At 37.9% G+C, this 19,290-nt stretch overlaps 1 protein-coding gene and 1 long non-coding RNA gene across 2 annotated transcripts in view; both read right to left on the reverse strand.

The window, feature by feature from the left end:
• LOC134802817 (diencephalon/mesencephalon homeobox protein 1-A) overlaps positions 1-13,015 on the reverse strand; it is a 54,532-nt gene extending 41,517 nt beyond the window's left edge. The window contains exon 1 of the mRNA XM_063775582.1: positions 12,629-13,015. Within this exon, the coding sequence (XP_063631652.1) occupies positions 12,629-12,875 (247 nt within the window). The 5' untranslated portion in view covers positions 12,876-13,015. The remainder of the gene's footprint in view (positions 1-12,628) is intronic.
• Positions 1-18,812, reverse strand: part of LOC134798037 (uncharacterized) — a 189,855-nt gene extending 171,043 nt beyond the window's left edge. The window contains exon 1 of the long non-coding RNA XR_010145149.1: positions 18,749-18,812. This is a non-coding gene — a long non-coding RNA (uncharacterized LOC134798037). The remainder of the gene's footprint in view (positions 1-18,748) is intronic.
• Between the last annotated feature and the right edge of the window lie 478 nt (positions 18,813-19,290).

The raw sequence follows: 19,290 nt of genomic DNA on the forward strand, positions 1-19,290 counted from the left end.
TTCCATCTTTCTCTGTTCCATAGCTAGTTTTGATTCATGTTCTTGTCGTAGAGCCCATGTCTGGCAGCCATATGTTAGACAAGGCAGAATTGCAATTTCGTATAATTTTCTTTTTGTATTAATAGATATGTCCTTATTTTTCATAATTTCTCGTAAGCTCCAGTACTTTCCCCAAGACAGGGCAATTCTACGTTTTATGTCTTTATCAGTCTGTTCTTCAAAAGATATCAGCTGGCCTAAATATATATATTCTTTGACATATTCTATTTCCTTGTCATCTACGTAGATTCTTCTCTTTGGACCATTAGACATAATTTTTGTTTTCGAAGTATTTATTGATAAGCCCACTTTTTTACTTTCCTTCACTACGTCTTGTAACATTTCTTCTAGTTGGTTAGGATCTTCCGCAAAAATTACAATATCATCCGCGAACCGTAAGTTGTTTAGGTATTCTCCATCAATTTTTAGTCCTTTGTTGTCCCAGTTAAGATTTCTAAAGATCATCTCCAGCACTGAACAAAATATTTTTGGGGATATTGGATCACCTTGACGAACACCTTTTTTAATAGGGAAAGCTCTTCCTTCCCTTTCTAGTTTGATCTTTGCTGTAAGGTTTACGTACATGTTATACAGTAGTTCTATGTAATGCTCTTCTATTCCTTGCTGTGCTAGTGCTTCCCAGATTGCGACATGTTCTAATGAATCAAATGCTTTCGTAAAGTCAATAAAGCATAGATATATAATTCTTCTATATTCATTTGATTTTTCCACAATCTGTGTGACAACCTGTATGTGGTCTGTGGTTGAGAACCGTTTACGAAACCCGGCTTGTTCTCGGGGTTGATTTTCATCCAATTTCTTCGTAAGGCGGTTCAATATGATTTTTGAGAATATTTTATATATATTGGACATTAGACTTATCGGCCTATAGTTCCCTAGATCGCCTCTGTCACCTTTTTTATGTAACAAGGTTATTGTAGACTGTGACCATTGTACAGGAATTTCTTTGCTAAATAAGATGTTGTTAAACAGTACCTGAAGCGGACGTCTTAGGGGTTCAACCATTGATTTTAGTAGTTCGTTGGTAATGTTGTCTTCTCCCGGTGTCTTGTCCTTTTTTTGAGTTTTAATGGCATGCTCAATTTCTGTAACAAGTATCGCTGGAACGTCTCCTTCTTGTATTTTTATAGAGGGATATTGTACATAATCTTCTTGTGATGCATATAGGTCTTGGTAAAAAAGAGTAGCTTTATGTAATATTTCAGCTCTGCTGGAGATAGGTTTCCCATGTTTGTCTTTCATGCTTGTTGCCCATTGTGAAGTTCTTTGCAGCTCTCTGTATGCTTGCTTAATTGCACCGGATTTATTTATATGATGTTCAAATATAATTTGTCTTTTCTGTTTCTTATTTTTATCCATTAGTCTGTTGATTTGTTTACTGATTTCTGTGATCTCTCTTTTTGCTTTTTTCGACCTTTTTTCTTTATATAGTTCCTTTCTTTTTTCTAATAAACTGTATATCTTATGGTTTATCATATCTTTCTCCGCCTTCCTTTCTAATGGTATTTGTTTTAGTAGATTGTTAATAACCTTCTCTATGTTGTTATATTGTTTTTGTATATCTGATGAATTCTGAATAGCTTTGGCAAATTGTTCTTCCCAGTACTGTCCACTATCTCCGGTTATAATGGGTAAGTCTCTAGTAATTCTGTTTTTGTTTGTAATCAATCTCCTTGTTTTTCTGTTCTTTATATTTATTTTACTTCTTATCATCCGATGGTCAGTATAAAAGTTTAGGTTATGTATGATGTCAAAAGAGTGTATATCTTGGTGTCTGTTTGTGAGAATATAATCAATCTCGTTGTGGTACAAACCATTTGGTGATTCCCAGGTCCATTTATTTTTCTCTTTTATTTTGAATACACTGTTTATAATTTTTAATTTATTTTCCAGTGCAAACTCAACCAGTCGCTGTCCATGATTAGATCTATTCCCACATGAGTAATGGCCGAATATTGTTTGCTCGCCTTGCCTTGCGCTACCTACTTGCGCATTGAAGTCGCCCATTAATATTATCTTCTTCCGTTTGTTATTCTTTATCACAGTGTCTAGGGTTTCATAGAAGTTGTCTAGCTCTTCTTCTTTACATGATTCGGTAGGTGCATATGCTTGAATCACTATCCATGTATTGTTCGGGGCAAAATTAATTTCTACAATAGCTATTCTAAAAGAGTAGCTACTGAAACCAATTATATTATTTTTCAAGTGTTTTTTAACTAAAAATCCGACACCATAGTTGCCATTTTTTCCTTGACTATGATACAGAATGAAGTCTGGGTATTCTGTTATCATTTCATTTTCTCTTCTGGTTTCTGAAAGTCCAATGACATCCCAGTTTATATTTTTTATCGCATAATTCAGTTCTGTTATTCTATTATCGTTAAGTAATGTTCTGACATTTAAAGTAGCTATATAGAGATCACTGCCTTCATTGACTTGTTTGTTGTTGTGGTTTCTGGTTGGGGGGTGTTGGTCATACTCCTCCACGGGGACCAGCCGGCTTGGAGAAGGTGTTGTTTGTGGGGAGGCGCTCGTTAGTTTTTTTGGTCGTCGTTGTTATTGTCGTTGGTGGATAGGTTTAGTTGGGGTGGGCGTAAGTAGTTTGTGATGCTTTGGGGCCTCGTTTTCTTGGCTTGTTGTTTTGTTTTCTCTTCATTGGATTTGACTACCTCAACAGCGTCGGGAGATTCAGACAGCATCCGTTTTTTTGACTGGTTGTCATTAGGCGTGCGATTTCCTGCTGGATATGATTTTAAAGTAATAATCTTGTTATATCGCAGTGCTACGTTTTTTCCAGCTTGCCGTTCCCTTTTAAGCTCTTCCTGGAGTTCTCTCCGTTTTTGTAAGACAGCCGGGGAGTAATCTTCTTTAATATATATCCCTGTATCTTCCAACTTTTTTTTATATCTAATCAGTTCCAATTTTCTACCTATTGTTGTAATAGTGACTATCACCGGCCTAACCTTATCACTTTTTTTGCCAATTCTACTTACGTTTTCTATTTCCCACCATTGACACTTTATTTCCATTTTATTGTTTATAATGTCTAATATTAATTTGACCAAGGCATCGTAGTTCCGTTCTACTTCCTGCACCCCGAAAAATACTAAATTTTTCTTCCTCAATTTGTTGTCTAGCTGGTCTATAATTATTTGTTGCTTTTCAATTTTTTCTTCCAGCTGGCTTGTTCTGGTTTCAATTAAGGAAAATTTTTGGTCTATGTTTTTGTTTATTGACTCCTTAATGTTTTCTTCCATTTCTTTCATGTCTTGCTTCTGTTTTTGAATGTCATCTTGTATTTGTTGTAACATTTTTTTAATTTCATCCATGATTCCGTGCTACTCAAACTTATCCTCAGTACTTATGCGTGAAACGGAGCGTATCTCACAATTTCCGAACGTAACTTATCTGTCAGCTGGTTTTCAATGTCATGAACTTAGCGGTTACCGTTATGACGTTTACAAATGATAACCTCTGTTGTCTGAGATGTTCATAACTTTCGCGATGTGATTTTTGCGCAATCCACTTGGTTCCACTGTTAAATGTTAACTTTCTTCTTAAATCTTGATTTCGTTCGGAGATTGGTGCACTTTTTACGTTGAACAACACTGTTTTTACTTTATTTTTGATTTAAAATCGTGTACGGAGCAAGTAACTATGTTTCGCCAGCTAGTGTTGCCAGCAGTTTCTATATTATATAGTATTGTACTATATTTTGGCTCTCTGTACTATATACTTGTGGAAAAATATATATTACGCTAAAATACTGTATTTCGGATTAAACGTATATTACACTCATGTTTAGTATTTTATCTAAAAGTACTATATTTTTTTGAAATGTACTATATTTTTGATGCCTTATTCTGGAAAATACTATATTCCACCGACGAGATACGCAGACGTATCGGCATGGCTAAGACAGCAATGACCCAACTCTGCAAAATATGGAGAAACAGGAACATTTCGAACCGCACCAAAATACATCTCGTCCGCACACTTGTCTTCCCCATATTTCTGTATGGGGCCGAAACCTGGACGCTGAAAGCCGCTGATAGGCAGAGGATTGATGCTTTCGAAATGTGGTGCTGGCGCCGTATTCGTATGTTAAGGATTCCTTGGACAGCCCACCGCACAAACGCCTCGGTCCTCAAAGAACTCAGAATGGAGAACACCCAACGTCTGTCCTCTATATGTCTACACCGTGTTGTTACCTACTTTGGCCATATCGCACGAAGAGGGGCCAACAATTTAGAAAAACTAGTGGTGACGGGAAAGGTCGAGGGCAAAAGACCTAGAGGACGAAGTCCAAAGAGATGGTCGGACCAGATCTCCGAACAGCTGGAGCTACCTGTTACCACCGCCCTCCATCAAGCCACAGACCGAAACAGTTGGAGGCAATTTATAAAGCGCAAGTGGAGTCAGGATCCTCACCCTCAGCAATGGGGGAGCGATTAAGAAGAAGAGACTATATTTCACCTAAAAAAAGTTGGGAATCTGAATTCGATTAGCAATGTTGTGGCGGAAAGTACAAAAATCCGATGTATTGGGCTGTGTAATGGGTGCTTGTCAATATTATTAACAGTTCCATTACATATAGGTATTTAGATACTGATGATAGAGACTCTAAAGGGGTCCACTGATTAACAGTCCGCCGCACGGTATCCGCCTGTCAGTTGTTCGGAACTGTCAAAATTTTGTTCTAACTGACAGGCCGATACCGTCCGGCGGACTGTTAATCAGTGGGCCCCTTCAGACTAAACCGTTAGAAGTAGAACCTTGAAATTTTAAATGTGTTGTATAGCTCCACTAAAAAGGATTTTTTTGAAATTCGATCCTATTTAAGAGCGTCAAAATAGAGTTGCAAGTGTTTAAACGACTTCTACGTGGACGAAGATGTGTGCGGATGCCAGCATAAAGGACGGTCCGACATTTCGTTTTCTAGAGAAAGCGTCACGTGATCAGCCATCATAAAAAAACGAAGTGACAGACGCCTCGGCCCAGACCAGGACCGTTCTAGCGTGAGTCATTCTTTAGTAAGGTCTTTAGACCTTTACTCTTTTTGCTGACTCTGTAATATTTGAAACTCAAAATACATATCTTCCGCTACCGCTACCAAATGCAAACCGAATTTTGATTCATTCCTCATTCAATGAAATTGATGCTTGCCTACTCTTCGGTCCTTATTAAAAACCTTTAGTCTACAAGTGCAAAACTTCAAAGCAAACACCCGCCGTGCTAATCAATAAAGATTTAAGGTGAGTACATTTTTAAAATCCTACCGCGTCACTATCTATCAGCTTAAACATGTATCTGAGGCAGCCGATGCATGAATATCCCGACTGGGAGCCCCGGGCTCTCCCCCGGCGCTCCTTAGCGTTAAAAATACTGTTACGAATAAAAATGGAATATTTTTGCATAAGTATTCAGCTGGTAACGGTATTACTAGCATTTCCTTGGGAGTTGAAAGCTTTTGTGGCCGCCGGCGTGTAAAGACGTATCGATTAGCAATTTATAAAAGATAAGCTATTCTTAAGGTACCTATTTCTATTAATTCGTACAAGAAATATATAGCTAACTACTCCAAATATGTTATTTTAAAATGATTTAGGTGGCTAGAGTTAGACCAAGACAAGTCTGCAACGATTTCGATAGCACACGCAATGCAAGCATGTTATTTTAAACGTCATACTTCAATGAAATTATGACGTATAAATAACACTTGCACTGCGTGTGCTATCAAATTCGTTGCAGACTTGTCTTGGTCTAACTCTATTCATTAGAATATGAATAATATATGAATCACGGTGTTTATTAAACTCGGTTAACTTCGGGGAATCAGAATCAGAATCAGAATCAGAAATCGTTTATTGCCTGTTAGTGTTTACATCTTTCAGTTCCCGCAGGATTGTGTCAGCTAACTTGTGTCTAAAAAGATCTGTGTAAGCTGAAGGTGTCATGTCACAAGTGATGAGTTGAAGATGTCAGTATTTTGTGTTTCATATGTTACACTTTTATATTTTATTTTATTCTAAGAGGACGAGGAGCCGCCGCCCCGGGAGGCCAACGTCTCATGTCTTTATTAGTAGTATACTCTATTTCACCGATTCTTTTGTTTTTTAGTAGTGGGTTAAATTCTCCGTGCGCCAGGTAAGCGTCCCCAGGTGTGTTCAGGTCTTCTATTCCCAGCGATGCGATCTTGGCCAGCATTTTGTAATTCAGGTCGGCGGCTCGGAGGTGCCATGCTTCTAGATCTGTCATTTCCCAGAGCGTCTCTGTGGGTAGACGTCTAGGGAATTGACCTGCACTCTTCAGCGCCATTCTATATTGCCTCTCGATTTTTTGGAGGTTTGAATTACTGTATCTGGATAATAACTGTACCACTCCATAGTCCATGATGGGAAGGATACAGGCTTGAATTACGGCTAGTTTGACCTCAAGATCTGTCTTGGCGTGGAAGCCGATGATGGATCCCAGGGCACCTCTTACCTGTTTTAGTTTCTTGACTACTTTGTCTGTGTGTGGGTTCATTTTGAGGCTCTTATCGAAGATGACTCCTAGATATTTTATTTCTTTTTTGTATGTGAATGTCTGGTTTTTTATTTTAACTGTCGGCTTGAATTTCTTCTTTTTTGTAAACAGGATGCATTCTGTTTTTTCTACATTGCATTTAAGGCCCCATCTTTCGTAATAATTAACAATAGTTTCGGCTGCCCATTCCACTCTCATGGTAGCGTGGTCGGCGTTGTTTGCTCTATTTAAAATACATAGGTCATCGGCGTATTGGGATAGCTTGAGACCTCGTATTCTGTCGTGAGTATCCCATATGTCGTGAACAAACAGGTTGAAAATGATGGGACCGAGGATCGATCCTTGGGGCACCCCGTGAGGTATCCTCTTCGCTTCTCCATGGATGGTCCTAAATTTCCCTATGAGTGATCGGTCTTCCAGGTAATTTTCTATTATTTTAATGATGTTGATAGGGACATCGGCATTTTGAAGTTTCTTTATTAGGCCTTTATGGTTAATAGAATCGAACGCCTTGCTTAGATCCGTGCTTATCATCGATACGCTCTCCCCATCTGCCAAAGCATCCGTTATTATTCTACCAGTGCGGAGAATCTGAGTAGCGGTTCCTCTAAATCTAGTAAAGCCATGTTGGAATGGCGGTTGCAATTGCTTCGGGGTATGGCCATATGGAAACTGAATGGCATAGTTAATTTTTAATTTATTGTTTTTTTTTCGTAAAATGTAATTAATAACGTTGTTGTAACACGGACATTATATTTAAATCTACCAAACAATTGAAACTATGACATATCAATGAAATTCCGAATATCGATCGTCTGAGATAGTACAAAGAGCAACACTCCTAATTTATTACAATTATTACATAAGGCATAAGGTCCAGGTCCACCGATGTACAGTTAACAGTGTGGGCGATAGTACTTGTGTTTAATAACAAATGTATTAAATTAACTCATACTAAACACTAACCAATATGTAAACAGACCCTAAGGCAAGTGTACATCGGACAACCCGAACAGGGTCCTATAGGTCTGAGCGCGGGCAACCCCATTTCCCGCCGAGATATGTATAGTGCTTTTCTCAAACATGCAATGAAATAAATAAAATAAAAAATCCACGAAACACAAGTTTTATTTATAGAAAAAACTAAAAGTAAACTACACCCAAAATATAACCAACACGTACCTATATCATTATCATGCGTATGTTTTACACGAGTCGTGTATTTTTACTACCCGTATATTTTCATGTATCTTTGATTTTTTCGCCTTGTATCCGTCGTTTTCGTCACATAAATTTACGTAGTCTTTCATGTTGATATCATGTTTCACATACATCGTTGCTTTATGCATGGAGTAAATAAGTATAATTTCCACAGTGTTGACGAATTTGTAGTTACATTCATTTAAAATATGCCACAAAACTGTTTCTAATAAACTGTAAGCCATTTTTCTTAGTTTCTCAAATAATAAAATTGCCATAAGCAACCATATACATACTTCGTCTTTGACTTGGCGGCAGAGGCAGCAAGTTATTAAAATCAATTCTGCTTACGCTGCCAATTTCAACTCCTACGATTACAATTAATAATAATTTCATTATTTCGTCGGAACTCATAATAAAGCAAAAAAATCAACAACGCACCATAAATCCAATAAAACAGAAATACAGAATGAAAATTATTCAACTTTGCCTCCATAACAATTAAAAAAAAATAACTACGCGTGTTTGAGTAGACCTTTTTACCGCTAACGTTTAGATGAAATATTTTAAATGTTTTTATTTGTGTAGTTAAATTTGCAATTTAAAATTATAAAATTATAGAATGTATTATTTATTAAGTTCATGTTGATTTTATACAAATAAAACTGCAAATTATAGCAAACATTGTTTTTTGTTTTTTTTTATAGGCGTAGTGGCAGAGTGTCATTACGAACCATAAAGCAAATACTGCCTCTAGTTTTTTTTAATGGATGAATGCCACGATGCTGTGTCACAAATATCTGTGAAATGAAAATTAAAAAAGAGGACTTTGCCGGCCTAGGCCTGCAAGATGTGTATGAAATTCCATTAACGACCTTTTGTCCTAGCCGCACCTGAAACGTCATACTTCGCAGCCTATTATAAGGAACATAACATCAATATTTCATTGCATGTTTGAGAAGAAAATATTTCCCATAGATCCTAATTCGCTGACATAATAACTATGGGACATCTTTAAATGAGATGATTTGTGCACCCACATTTTTACACTTCACTGTACAGGAAAGTATAGATGGTCAAGCGAATCTTGTCAGTAGAAAAAGGCGCGAAATTCAAATTTTCTATGAGACGATATCCCTTCGCGCCTACATTTTTCAAATTTGCCGCCTTTTTCTACTGACAAGATCTGCTTGACCAAGTATATTAACGAATATAAGGAAGTTTCCTATCAGAGGTCAATTCTAATTTACCAATTTGTTATGGGTTTAAATTGGTTTTGATACGATCTTGACGATCGTCTTAATAGTGATTGGCGCACATCTTAAGGTGGCCACTGACGAGCCTTCCAACAGTCCAAATAGCGTGGCTGCAATCCAAAATCGGTCCGTGAATGTCAAAAACGTACAATGTTTAATATTAGGATGCCGTCCATTTGGATGAATCCATTGTAACGGCATCCATTTGGAAGGCTCGTCAGTGGCCTGCTTCACGCATGATTTTCACTTCATTTCGCATACACCAATCAGCGTTAGCGATCGTCAATGTCGTATCAAAATAAGACCACAACCGTAACATATTGTTAAATCTGAATTGGGCTCCTTGCCAAAGGATTCTTAATAACTCACACACACATGTCGGACATCGCATAAAGGAGGGTTCCGTTTCATTAAACCATTGTTGGGTATGAAATTAACGTAACTCAGAAGGATCTGTGTACAATTTAAGTCCTTTTTACCCGACTGCGTCAAAAGAGGGTAATGTTTACAAATTTTTTGGCACAATGAAAAACAAATGAAAACAATATTATGTAATGTTCAATTTAAGCTCTTTCAAATGATATCCCACTCGTTTTAGTAACTTAGACTTTGAAATTTTCCCTCTATATTGAGCATTTTCCATAATAAATAAAAATAAAATAAAAAATTACACTTTTGGATTAGCGTTGTTCATAACTACCTATGGTAAGTAAGCCCAAGAGGGGATTTTTTGTGTTTACCCGAGCGCGTCAGATTAAGATATGAATGATATCTTGCTATCCCGTGTAGTCTACCTTTACCCCTTTTAGCCATCTATGTTGAGCCCTTGGTTGGTGGGGGGTTCAACAAATTGTTAAGCAGATTGTGGATATGGTCATATTAGTCCAAATTAACGCTATAATTGTGCTATTACTAAATCTGATAATTATTTGCACGTATTTCCTTAATCTGACGGTTACAATGTAAAAATTAGGCGTCAAACTTGTGTTCGTCAGATTAAGAAAATGCCTACAAATAAGTGTTATATTAAGTTATAGAAAAAATATAATTTATTAAAGTGGACAAAAACGACCAAACCCACAAACTGCTTAACGATTTTTAACCCTCCACCAACCTCCCGAAATTAAAAAAAAAATGTAGACGCTTTCGGGCTCGCTGGAAAAAAAACTTTATATAATATAACTTTTTTTTCTTCTTATCATCTAATATTTCGATTGCAATAGGTCTGTATGACAATCGAGTAAATCCCGATTTAGCATCGTGGGCTCCCCTACTACTATTCCAAATTTCAAATCGATAGCTTTAAGTAGAACTCGAGATATTTAGCAATGGGACAGCAGACGGACAGAGTCGCACCATAAATAAAATTTTAAATAAAAAAATTTAAATTTTAAATAAAATAAATATTTTAAATAAATAAATAAGGGTTCCTTTTGTAGGTACCTTTTTGGTACGGAACCCTAAAAAGGGGGGTTATTTTTTTCTTACCATAGCAATATGGGTATCAAATGAAAGCCAGTGAAAAGATCATTTCCAAAATATACATATGTAAGCAGTCGGGTTCTATGTTTTTATATTAATAATTCCTCTTGATACCTACAAAGTAAGTTTTTTTTTAAAGATTTATTACTTTCATACATAAGTTTCGAAAAACTCATGAACACTTATGAAAACTTATGTATAAAATATAATTTGATATTTACCACTAGCTTTTCGGTGAAGGAAAACATCGTGAGGAAACCTGCATACATCTGCGAAGAAATTCAAAGGTGTATGTGAACTCCCCAATCCGCATTGGGCTAGCATGAGGACTATAGCACAAAACCCTCTCGCGCATGAGAGGAGGCCTGTGCCCAGCAGTGGGACGTATATAGGCTGAAATTATTATTATTATTTATTTTTATTACTTTCGTAAATTTTGCCAATTTTTTTAGATCTACGGTCTATGATACATTTTTTTTCGGTAGGTACGTTTTTTGGCGTAAAACATCAATGAGTACCTATATTAATTATATGAATGATAAATGTTTTATATTTGTAATGGATACAACGAATCTTTCTCCATCATTGTATGTTTGAATTGTTAACACAGAACGAGTAATAATTTCTTCTCAAATAAAGGGTGTCCCAAATATAACGCAAGATTTGAATTGAATGGAGAACACATTTTTTTTCGTTATAATATTATTTGTTAATAAAATCATAAAATACACTAAATTGTGGTTATGTGTGGAATAGCACGTCGGGCCAATGGCCTCCTCGGCATTGCTGGCACATACGCACTCTTTTGTCAAAATTTTCCGTGACCATTTCACCGATGCGGCGTCGAATTTCCTCCTTCAAAGCATGGGTGATTGTGGGCTTGTTGGCATTGAATAGTGCTCCCTGAAGTTTTCAATCACTCTTCTCACATTTGACGAAGTCAAATCAATATTCCGACCATATTTGTGCCCGCCAAACATTCATTACTTTTGGAATATTGTTCAATAATGAAAACGCGTTGTTCTTTCGTATAACCCGCAATTTTTACAAACCGTAAACATTCAGCACTAAAATGCAAAAATGGCGGCAAATTCGAATCTTGCGTTTTTTTGGGACATCCTTAACATCCTTTACCTCGTGGTTGGGGCTTTATTAAAATTAATGGGTGTTTCACTGGTTTTGGCTGAATTTTGCCTAGACCTATTTGAGACGCTTTAGAAACGACCGCCTAATAAGGAATTAAAAACAGGGTAATTATAATTTATAAAATATTCAGGACAATAAAATCACAAGATTTCCGAAAATCTTTTTTAGCTGTAAAATACCTTTAATTGAACTATAATCGCATGGTAGGTACCCAAAATGTGCGTTTTTATAATAAGTAACTTCCAATACTATACGCATTTAATTTCTACTAATATAATTGAAAACGAGTGGTCAATACCACTCGATTTCCAATTTCTATCGCTCGTATTTAAAAAATTAGCCTTTCGCCGTTTTCGACGGATTTTGGAGTGACGAAATCGGGCGATCGAAATTCATAAATCGGCCCCCTGGTGGCGTGGTGAGAGCGCGCGACTTTCAATCCGAAGGTCGGGGTTAAAAACTCGGCTCGTACCTACCAATGAGTTTTTCGGAACTTATACTTTTCGAAATATCATTTGATATTTACCATGCTTGCTTTTCGGTGAAGGAAAACATCGTGAGGAAACCGGACTAATCCCGATAACGCCTAGTTTACCCTCTGGGCTAGAAGGTCAGATGGCAGTCGCTTTCGTAAAACTAGGCCACGTCAATTCTTGTGATTAGTTGTCAAGCGGATCCCAGGCTCCCATGAGCCGTGGCAAAAATGCCAGGATACCGCGAGGAAGAAGATATTTTCTACATATTAATCTTGGTACCAACTTACATTTCATTTGCTTTACCTAATACCTACAGCAACCTACATATTTGCTTAACTTGTTAGTACATACATAAAATTACCTACTACGTATGTACTATGTACCCATCATCTAACACTATTTGCTAAATGAATAATTTCTATTCATATCCTATGGAACGTCATTTGTCAGAAGCAGACTATAAAATTCTTCAAAGCTCACCGTTCATGAACAACATCTTTGCAGACGTACCAAAGAGATCGTGTGCTCTGTGGAACGTGGTGTGGGCGAGATGGTGCAGCTGCAGCGGCGGGATCGCGGGCGGCGGGCGCGGCGCCAGTATGCTGTCGATGGTGAAGAGCGGCGCCGGCGGGCGCTCCGGCAGCGCGCCGCCCAGCAGCAGTGCCGTGCTCAGCAGCGCGGGCGCCTCGCGCGCCCAGCCGCCGCCCGCGCCGCCGCCGCCGCCCATCTCGCGCTCGCGCGCGCTGCCCGTCGCCACCGTCGCGACGTTCACCGCTGCACCGATACACGCACACTCCACCGGGATTTACACCCACGCTCACCTTCACACGACATCACAGTCTACTGCTTCTCAACATAGTCCGAAATAACGACTCTTATTAACCAATTAGTATTTTTTTTCCACTAAAGCACCAATCTATCAATAGTTCGGTCATTGGTATTTGATGCAAATTTTCAAAAAGGGTTCACGTTGTTTATCGTGTTCACTAAGTAGGTTATTTTTTAGGAGATGATAGGACGCACGGGACGAGATGCGATTGCGAGTAAATCGTTTTAGTAAGTTGTCGCGCGGCGCGGCGGCGTGGAGCCGGGAGTGGGTGCCGGCGCGCGGCCCGGGGCGGGCGCGGGGCGTGGCCAGGCTCCGCCCTGCCCCGGCTTAATGGATGTGACAATACGACGCTCCCGAAACGTTATTTCAAATAACAACATTGATTCTATAACTCTGCTTATACGTAAGTTAGAAGTAAGTATGCGTTATTAAATCTGTAATTTGCTCATGCTTATTTCGCTTGTGCCTTAATATTTTTATCCCTTATATGTAATTGAGATGAGACGGATGTTAGGGTAAATTTATTAACTTTATGGATTTCATAGGTACGCTAAAATATCAATTTCTTGTATTTATTATGCCTGTACATCTTAGGTTTGTATCAGATAAAAATAAATTATTATCTTTTTTAGGGTTCCGTACCAAAATGGTACAAAAAGGAACCCTTATGGTGCGACTCTGTCCGTCTGTCCGTCCGTCTGTCACATTCCTAAATATCTCGAGAACTACTGAAGCTATCGATTTGAAATTTGGATTAGTTATGAACAACGCTAACCCAAACACATTGGAAGTGTATTTTTTTTATTAGGTACATAATTATGGAAATTGTCCAATATAAAGAGGGGGCAAAATTTCAAAGTCTAGTTACTAGGTCGAGTGGGATATCATTTGAAATAGCTTGAACTGAAAATTACAACACAATTTTTTTATTTTTTTTATATAGTGAAAAAAAATTGACTTATGAAGGAAAATGTGAAAAAAAATACTACATGGATTATGCTAGCAATGTTTTTTTAACTAAAAGTTAAACTGGAGTTGAAGGAAAGTAGCTTACCTACTGAAGCCATATTGGAAATTTTGTTCTGTACCATGACTCTCCCACTGCGAAGTAACTTCTAATACGTAGGCTGTTAAAAGGTAGCGGGCGACCTGCATGTTTGGGGGCAGAAGGAACATAGACACGTAACTTGTCATGCCACTTACTTGAGTCAACCTCAGTAGGTACGTTTTGTACTGAGACAAACTGAAATAACATGACACGTTCGTACATTTCCGTGAAACTACGATGGCGAAGGATTATGCCTTAGGTTCATCAGTATAAATAAATAATAATAATAAGATAAAATAAACAATATTAATATTGCATTGTCACCCGATTTACATATGTACCTACTTATATGCAAAATTTCACCTCAATGGGAAATCGGGAAGTGGGTCTCATTTAGCTTCCAAGATTAGTAGGCCCACACTAACATACAACATACAAACTAACAGTAGACCTAGCACACGATTGGCGCGACAGTATTTCGCCCGCGAGATAGGCTAATCGTCTTTTTCTAACTGTAGGTATCAGTGGCGGCGCGTCAAAGATATCCATAGGCAAGCCGCCTAATTTGGCTTACATATTTCCTTTACAACTCTGCTCAAACGTACAAAAACAGGCAAGCCGGTGGGAATCGGCTTTTATGGACGCGCCGCCACTGGTAGGTATTAATTAAAGAGGGTCAGGATTAAGTCCACGCGGGCGAAATACTGTCGCGCCAAATGTGCTCGCCCGCCAGGGCAAATTAAATGAAAGTTTGTAAAAAGAACGAGACTTATTGACAAGGCGGTAAATACACCTAGGCATTTTTCAAAAATACGTATCTATATAATTCAATTTAAGTTTTAGGTCGAAATCATTGCTAAAGTGGCTACCGAATTGTTGTGGAAAGCTAAACCATGAAATTTGGAAGGTATTTAGAGAAAACTGCCGCGGGAATTCTATCAGAGGCTTTGGTTTTCTCGATATTATGTACACTGATACCTATAGCATACCTACATACAGGATAAATCGCAGAATTGACGCTGTTTCCGCCTCTATCTACCTGAAGGTACCTACCTAATTCCCGAACAAAATCTGCAGCTTTCTACCGCCCACATTTTCTTAAATAGGTACGAGATATGCGTTCTAAGATGACGTCTTTTCGTAGACGTCAGAGGGATTAGAAGGCGGTTGCTAACAGCGATCAAATTGGAACTGTAAGCTGCGCCTGCGGCCGCGGCTTGCGACGCGACGGCCTTTTGCAGCTTACAGCTCCTAACAATACTTAAGCCCGCGTAGTTACGCGCGAACACAGAGAAATAAAGGACGGATCGGTGACAAAAAACAGAGCTTTTTGTGGGTTTTTCATTAGATTGTGATAGAAGATATGTCGGATTTAAGAGTTGTTTTGTATGTGTTTATCTATGTTACAATAAAACACCGTTTTTATCCGAAATCCGAATAGGTACCTACCTACATACGTTGTATATACTCAGACCCTTGGTCTTATTGCTTTTGTTAACGTAGGTGAGAAAGTAAATTAGGATATAAGGATCATTTTACAAAGCGCCTCATAGAGGCTTCCGGTGACCAGAGGGCTGGCCAATATTTTGCCCAACGGATCAGCATTGCCATCCCACGGGGGCAATGCGGCCAGCCTTCTGGGCACCCTACCGAGCGACTACGACTTAGGGCAAATTTTTTATTTATAACTTTTTAGTGTTTTTATTATGTTTTAAAAATGTTATTAAATACCTAAATAATTTTACGATTAGAAAATGTTGACATTCAATGTGTTTTTTACATATTTAAATTGCGAACTTATGTAGATATCCTGAACATAGGTAGGTAGTAGGTACCTATATATACACAAGTAGAGATAAAGTACCTAATAGAAGCAAAAAAAATAAACTGTTTATTTTAGGAAAGTAGGTACAAATTCAGCAACAAAGTACTTAGCATAATCTACATTCATAGAGATTGTTAGCTAAGATAAGTATGTATCTACACTAGTTTTTCTAATTAGGTACCTACATCACAGTTTTAATTGTTAAATATTGTATATGTGTATCAAATTTTTGCTTTTAAATTTACTACTTATTCAAACAGAGCTTGGCTCTTTTAAACTAAATATCAATTAAATGCCTACCATAAAAAACCAGCCAACTCGGTGTCGGACTCGCGTTCCAAGGGTTCCGTACATTACACAATTTTTAACAATGTATTTTTTGATGTGAAACGTCCCATATAACCATTCCAGTCGCAGAATCACAAAGTGGTAACGAAATGTCAGATGTGTCGTAACAGAGTCCACACAATGTGTCTAGAATTGTTTCGAAACAAAGTGTCGTCGCCGTGTCTACACTTTTCCGTAACAAGGTGTCGACACATTTGTGTGCACTTTGCGTGCGGTTTGCGACTAAATCTGACAGCAAATTTGTGACAGCAAATGTCAATATAAAATACCACTTGAAAACCAAGGTTTGTCAAACTACTATTAGTGTCTCGTGTGCTCGTAATTCTAGTAAGTCATCATGGGCAATGCAAATGATAATAATCGACCGAAACCATATACTTAAACACCCAACACCCGTCAACCTTTTACAGAAAAGTTTTTAAAGAAATTCAATAAGCTACTTAGGTCAGGCAACGAATGCTCCAAAAGTTGTAGAGGGAAATGCTCGGAACACAATTTTTGACTCCGTAACTCGGTTTGACAAGTTAGGAGGTGAACATATCAAAAGTCCCCGGCCGTAGCCCTTGAGCGGGGGGGAGAGAGGGGGCTTTGAAGGTCCCATTTTCCCGTTTTTCGATTATATCTCGGAAACTATGCATCTCAGCGACATGGCCACTTATACAAAATGAAAGTTAATTTAATTTGTTACAAGTTTATTCAGTCAATTTTTTCGATATGTTGAATAGTTTTTGAGATATCCGCTCTTGAAAGTTTATTTAGGGCTCTCAATTTTATCTTGATATATCTATATCAGTGAAGGTGCTAGGCCGTGTTTGGTATCGTTTTCGTATAAATCTGGGGTGCTGAATCCATTTAAGATATCACATTGACACCATTCCACAAAATAAAAATAAATCTTTTTAGGGTTCCGTACCTCAAAAGGAAAAAACGGAACCCTTATAGGATCACTCGTGCGTCTGTATGTATGTCCGTCTGAATACACAAAATAGTTCTTTACCTATAGATGACAGGAAAACCTATTAGAAATGTGCAGTCAAGCGCGAGTCGGACTTAATGTACGGAACCCTTAATACGCGAGTCCGACTCGCACTTGGCCGGTTTTTTTGAAACTCTTCTTGACGCTTAACCGCTGAACCGATTTCGTTGAAATTTGGTATAGAAATAATAGTTTGCGTCCCGGAACAGGACATAGGATAGATCTTATAACCAAAATCATCTTTTGAAGGTGTGAAAAGTGGCGTGGAAATTTGTATGGGAAATCAATAACCGCTGAACCGATTTATATGAAATTTGGGATGGTCTACATCTTTGATTTAGTTAAAAATGATGAAAAAACATGACTTCAAACCTAAACTTAAACAGTATTAACTTCAAGAAGTCAATTCTGAATTCCCCCCTACACCTCATTTCACACCTTTAAAGGATGATTTTTGAGATAACTTATTATATCCTGTCTCGGGACTCAAAATATATGTGTACCAAATTTAAATTAAAACTGTTCAGCAGTTTAAGCGTGAAGAGGAGTTTAAAAGAAAGTATTTTAATAAGTTTATATGTTTTTACTTCGGAATGGTGTCAATGTGATACCTTAACTAAATTTGGTACTGCGAATTTATACCAAAACGATACCAAACATGGCCTCGTAGCTTTACTGTTGTAGAAGTCAAAATAAAATTGAGAGCCCTAAATTCTTATTACTTGGCCAAACTTGTGTAGAAGGAAAAGGTAAAATAAAAGTCTTCGGCAGGAATATAAAACACAAATATATTTTTTTTTTGCGTTACTATTTCATTCATCAAATATAAACATACCTTGATTATACTATTCTAGTGAGATCCTCATAGATAAACAAAAACATTTACTTAAAAAATTACAAGGTCGAAATGTCACGGAACTTGTGAGAGTAATATGTGAAAAATATAAACTTTTATGACAAAAAAAATCTGGACACAATTTAAGAATCACCCAATTGCGTCGAGGAATCATCTGTATTTTTGCTTGTTTCATTACCACCTCGCTTCTTTTTTGTCCTTTGTATTCTGTAGCAATTTGTTAGATCTGAAAATAAAGATAACTTGCGTCGTCACGGATGTCGATTTATAGGTTTTAAGGAGTGCAGAATTCGAAAACGATGATCATTTTATAATCCAAGATGGCGGCTACGTATTTTGTCATAAAAGTGGAATCCAAAATAGTCATCATTTTCGAAATCTGCGCCCCCTAAAACCTATAAAACGACATCCATGACGACTTTTATGACATAGTGCATGGCCGCCATCTTGGAATCCAAAATAGTCATCATTTTCGAAATCTGCGCCCCCTAAAACCTATGAAACGATATCCATGACGACTTTTATGACATAGTGCATTGCCGCCATTTTTAAATTGAAAATGTTATCATTTTCGAAATCTGCGCCCCCCAAAACCAATAAAACGACACCCATGACGACTTTTATGACATAGTGCATGGCCGCCATTTTGGATTCCAAAATGGTCATCATTTTCGAAAGCGGGGCCCCCTAAAACCTATAAAACGACATACATGACGACTTTTATGACATAGTGCATGGCCGCCATCTTGGAATCCAAAATGGTCATCATTTTCGAAATCTGCGCCCCCTAAAACCTATAAAACGACACCCATGACGACTTTTATGACATAGTGCATGGCCGCCATTTTGGAATCCAAAATGGTTATCATTTTCTAAATCTGCGCCCCCCAAAACCTATAAAACGACACCCATGACGACTTTTATGACATAGTGCATGGCCGCCATTTTGGATTTCAAAATGGTCATCATTTTCTAAATCGGGGCCCCCTAAAACCTATAAAACGACATCCATGACGACTTTTATGACATAGTGCATGGCCGCCATCTTGGAATCCAAAATGGTTATCATTTTCGAAATCTGCGCCCCCTAAAACCTATAAAACGACACCCATGACGACTTTTATAGCATAGTGCATGGCCGCCATTTTGGATTCCAAAATGGTCATCATTTTCAAAATTGGGGCCCCCTAAAACGTATAAAACGACATCCATGACGACTTTTATGACACAGTGCATGGCCGCCATTTCGGATTCCAAAAT

Source organism: Cydia splendana, chromosome 1 (assembly GCF_910591565.1).
Source record: "Cydia splendana chromosome 1, ilCydSple1.2, whole genome shotgun sequence".
Lineage (NCBI taxonomy): Eukaryota > Metazoa > Arthropoda > Insecta > Lepidoptera > Tortricidae > Cydia > Cydia splendana.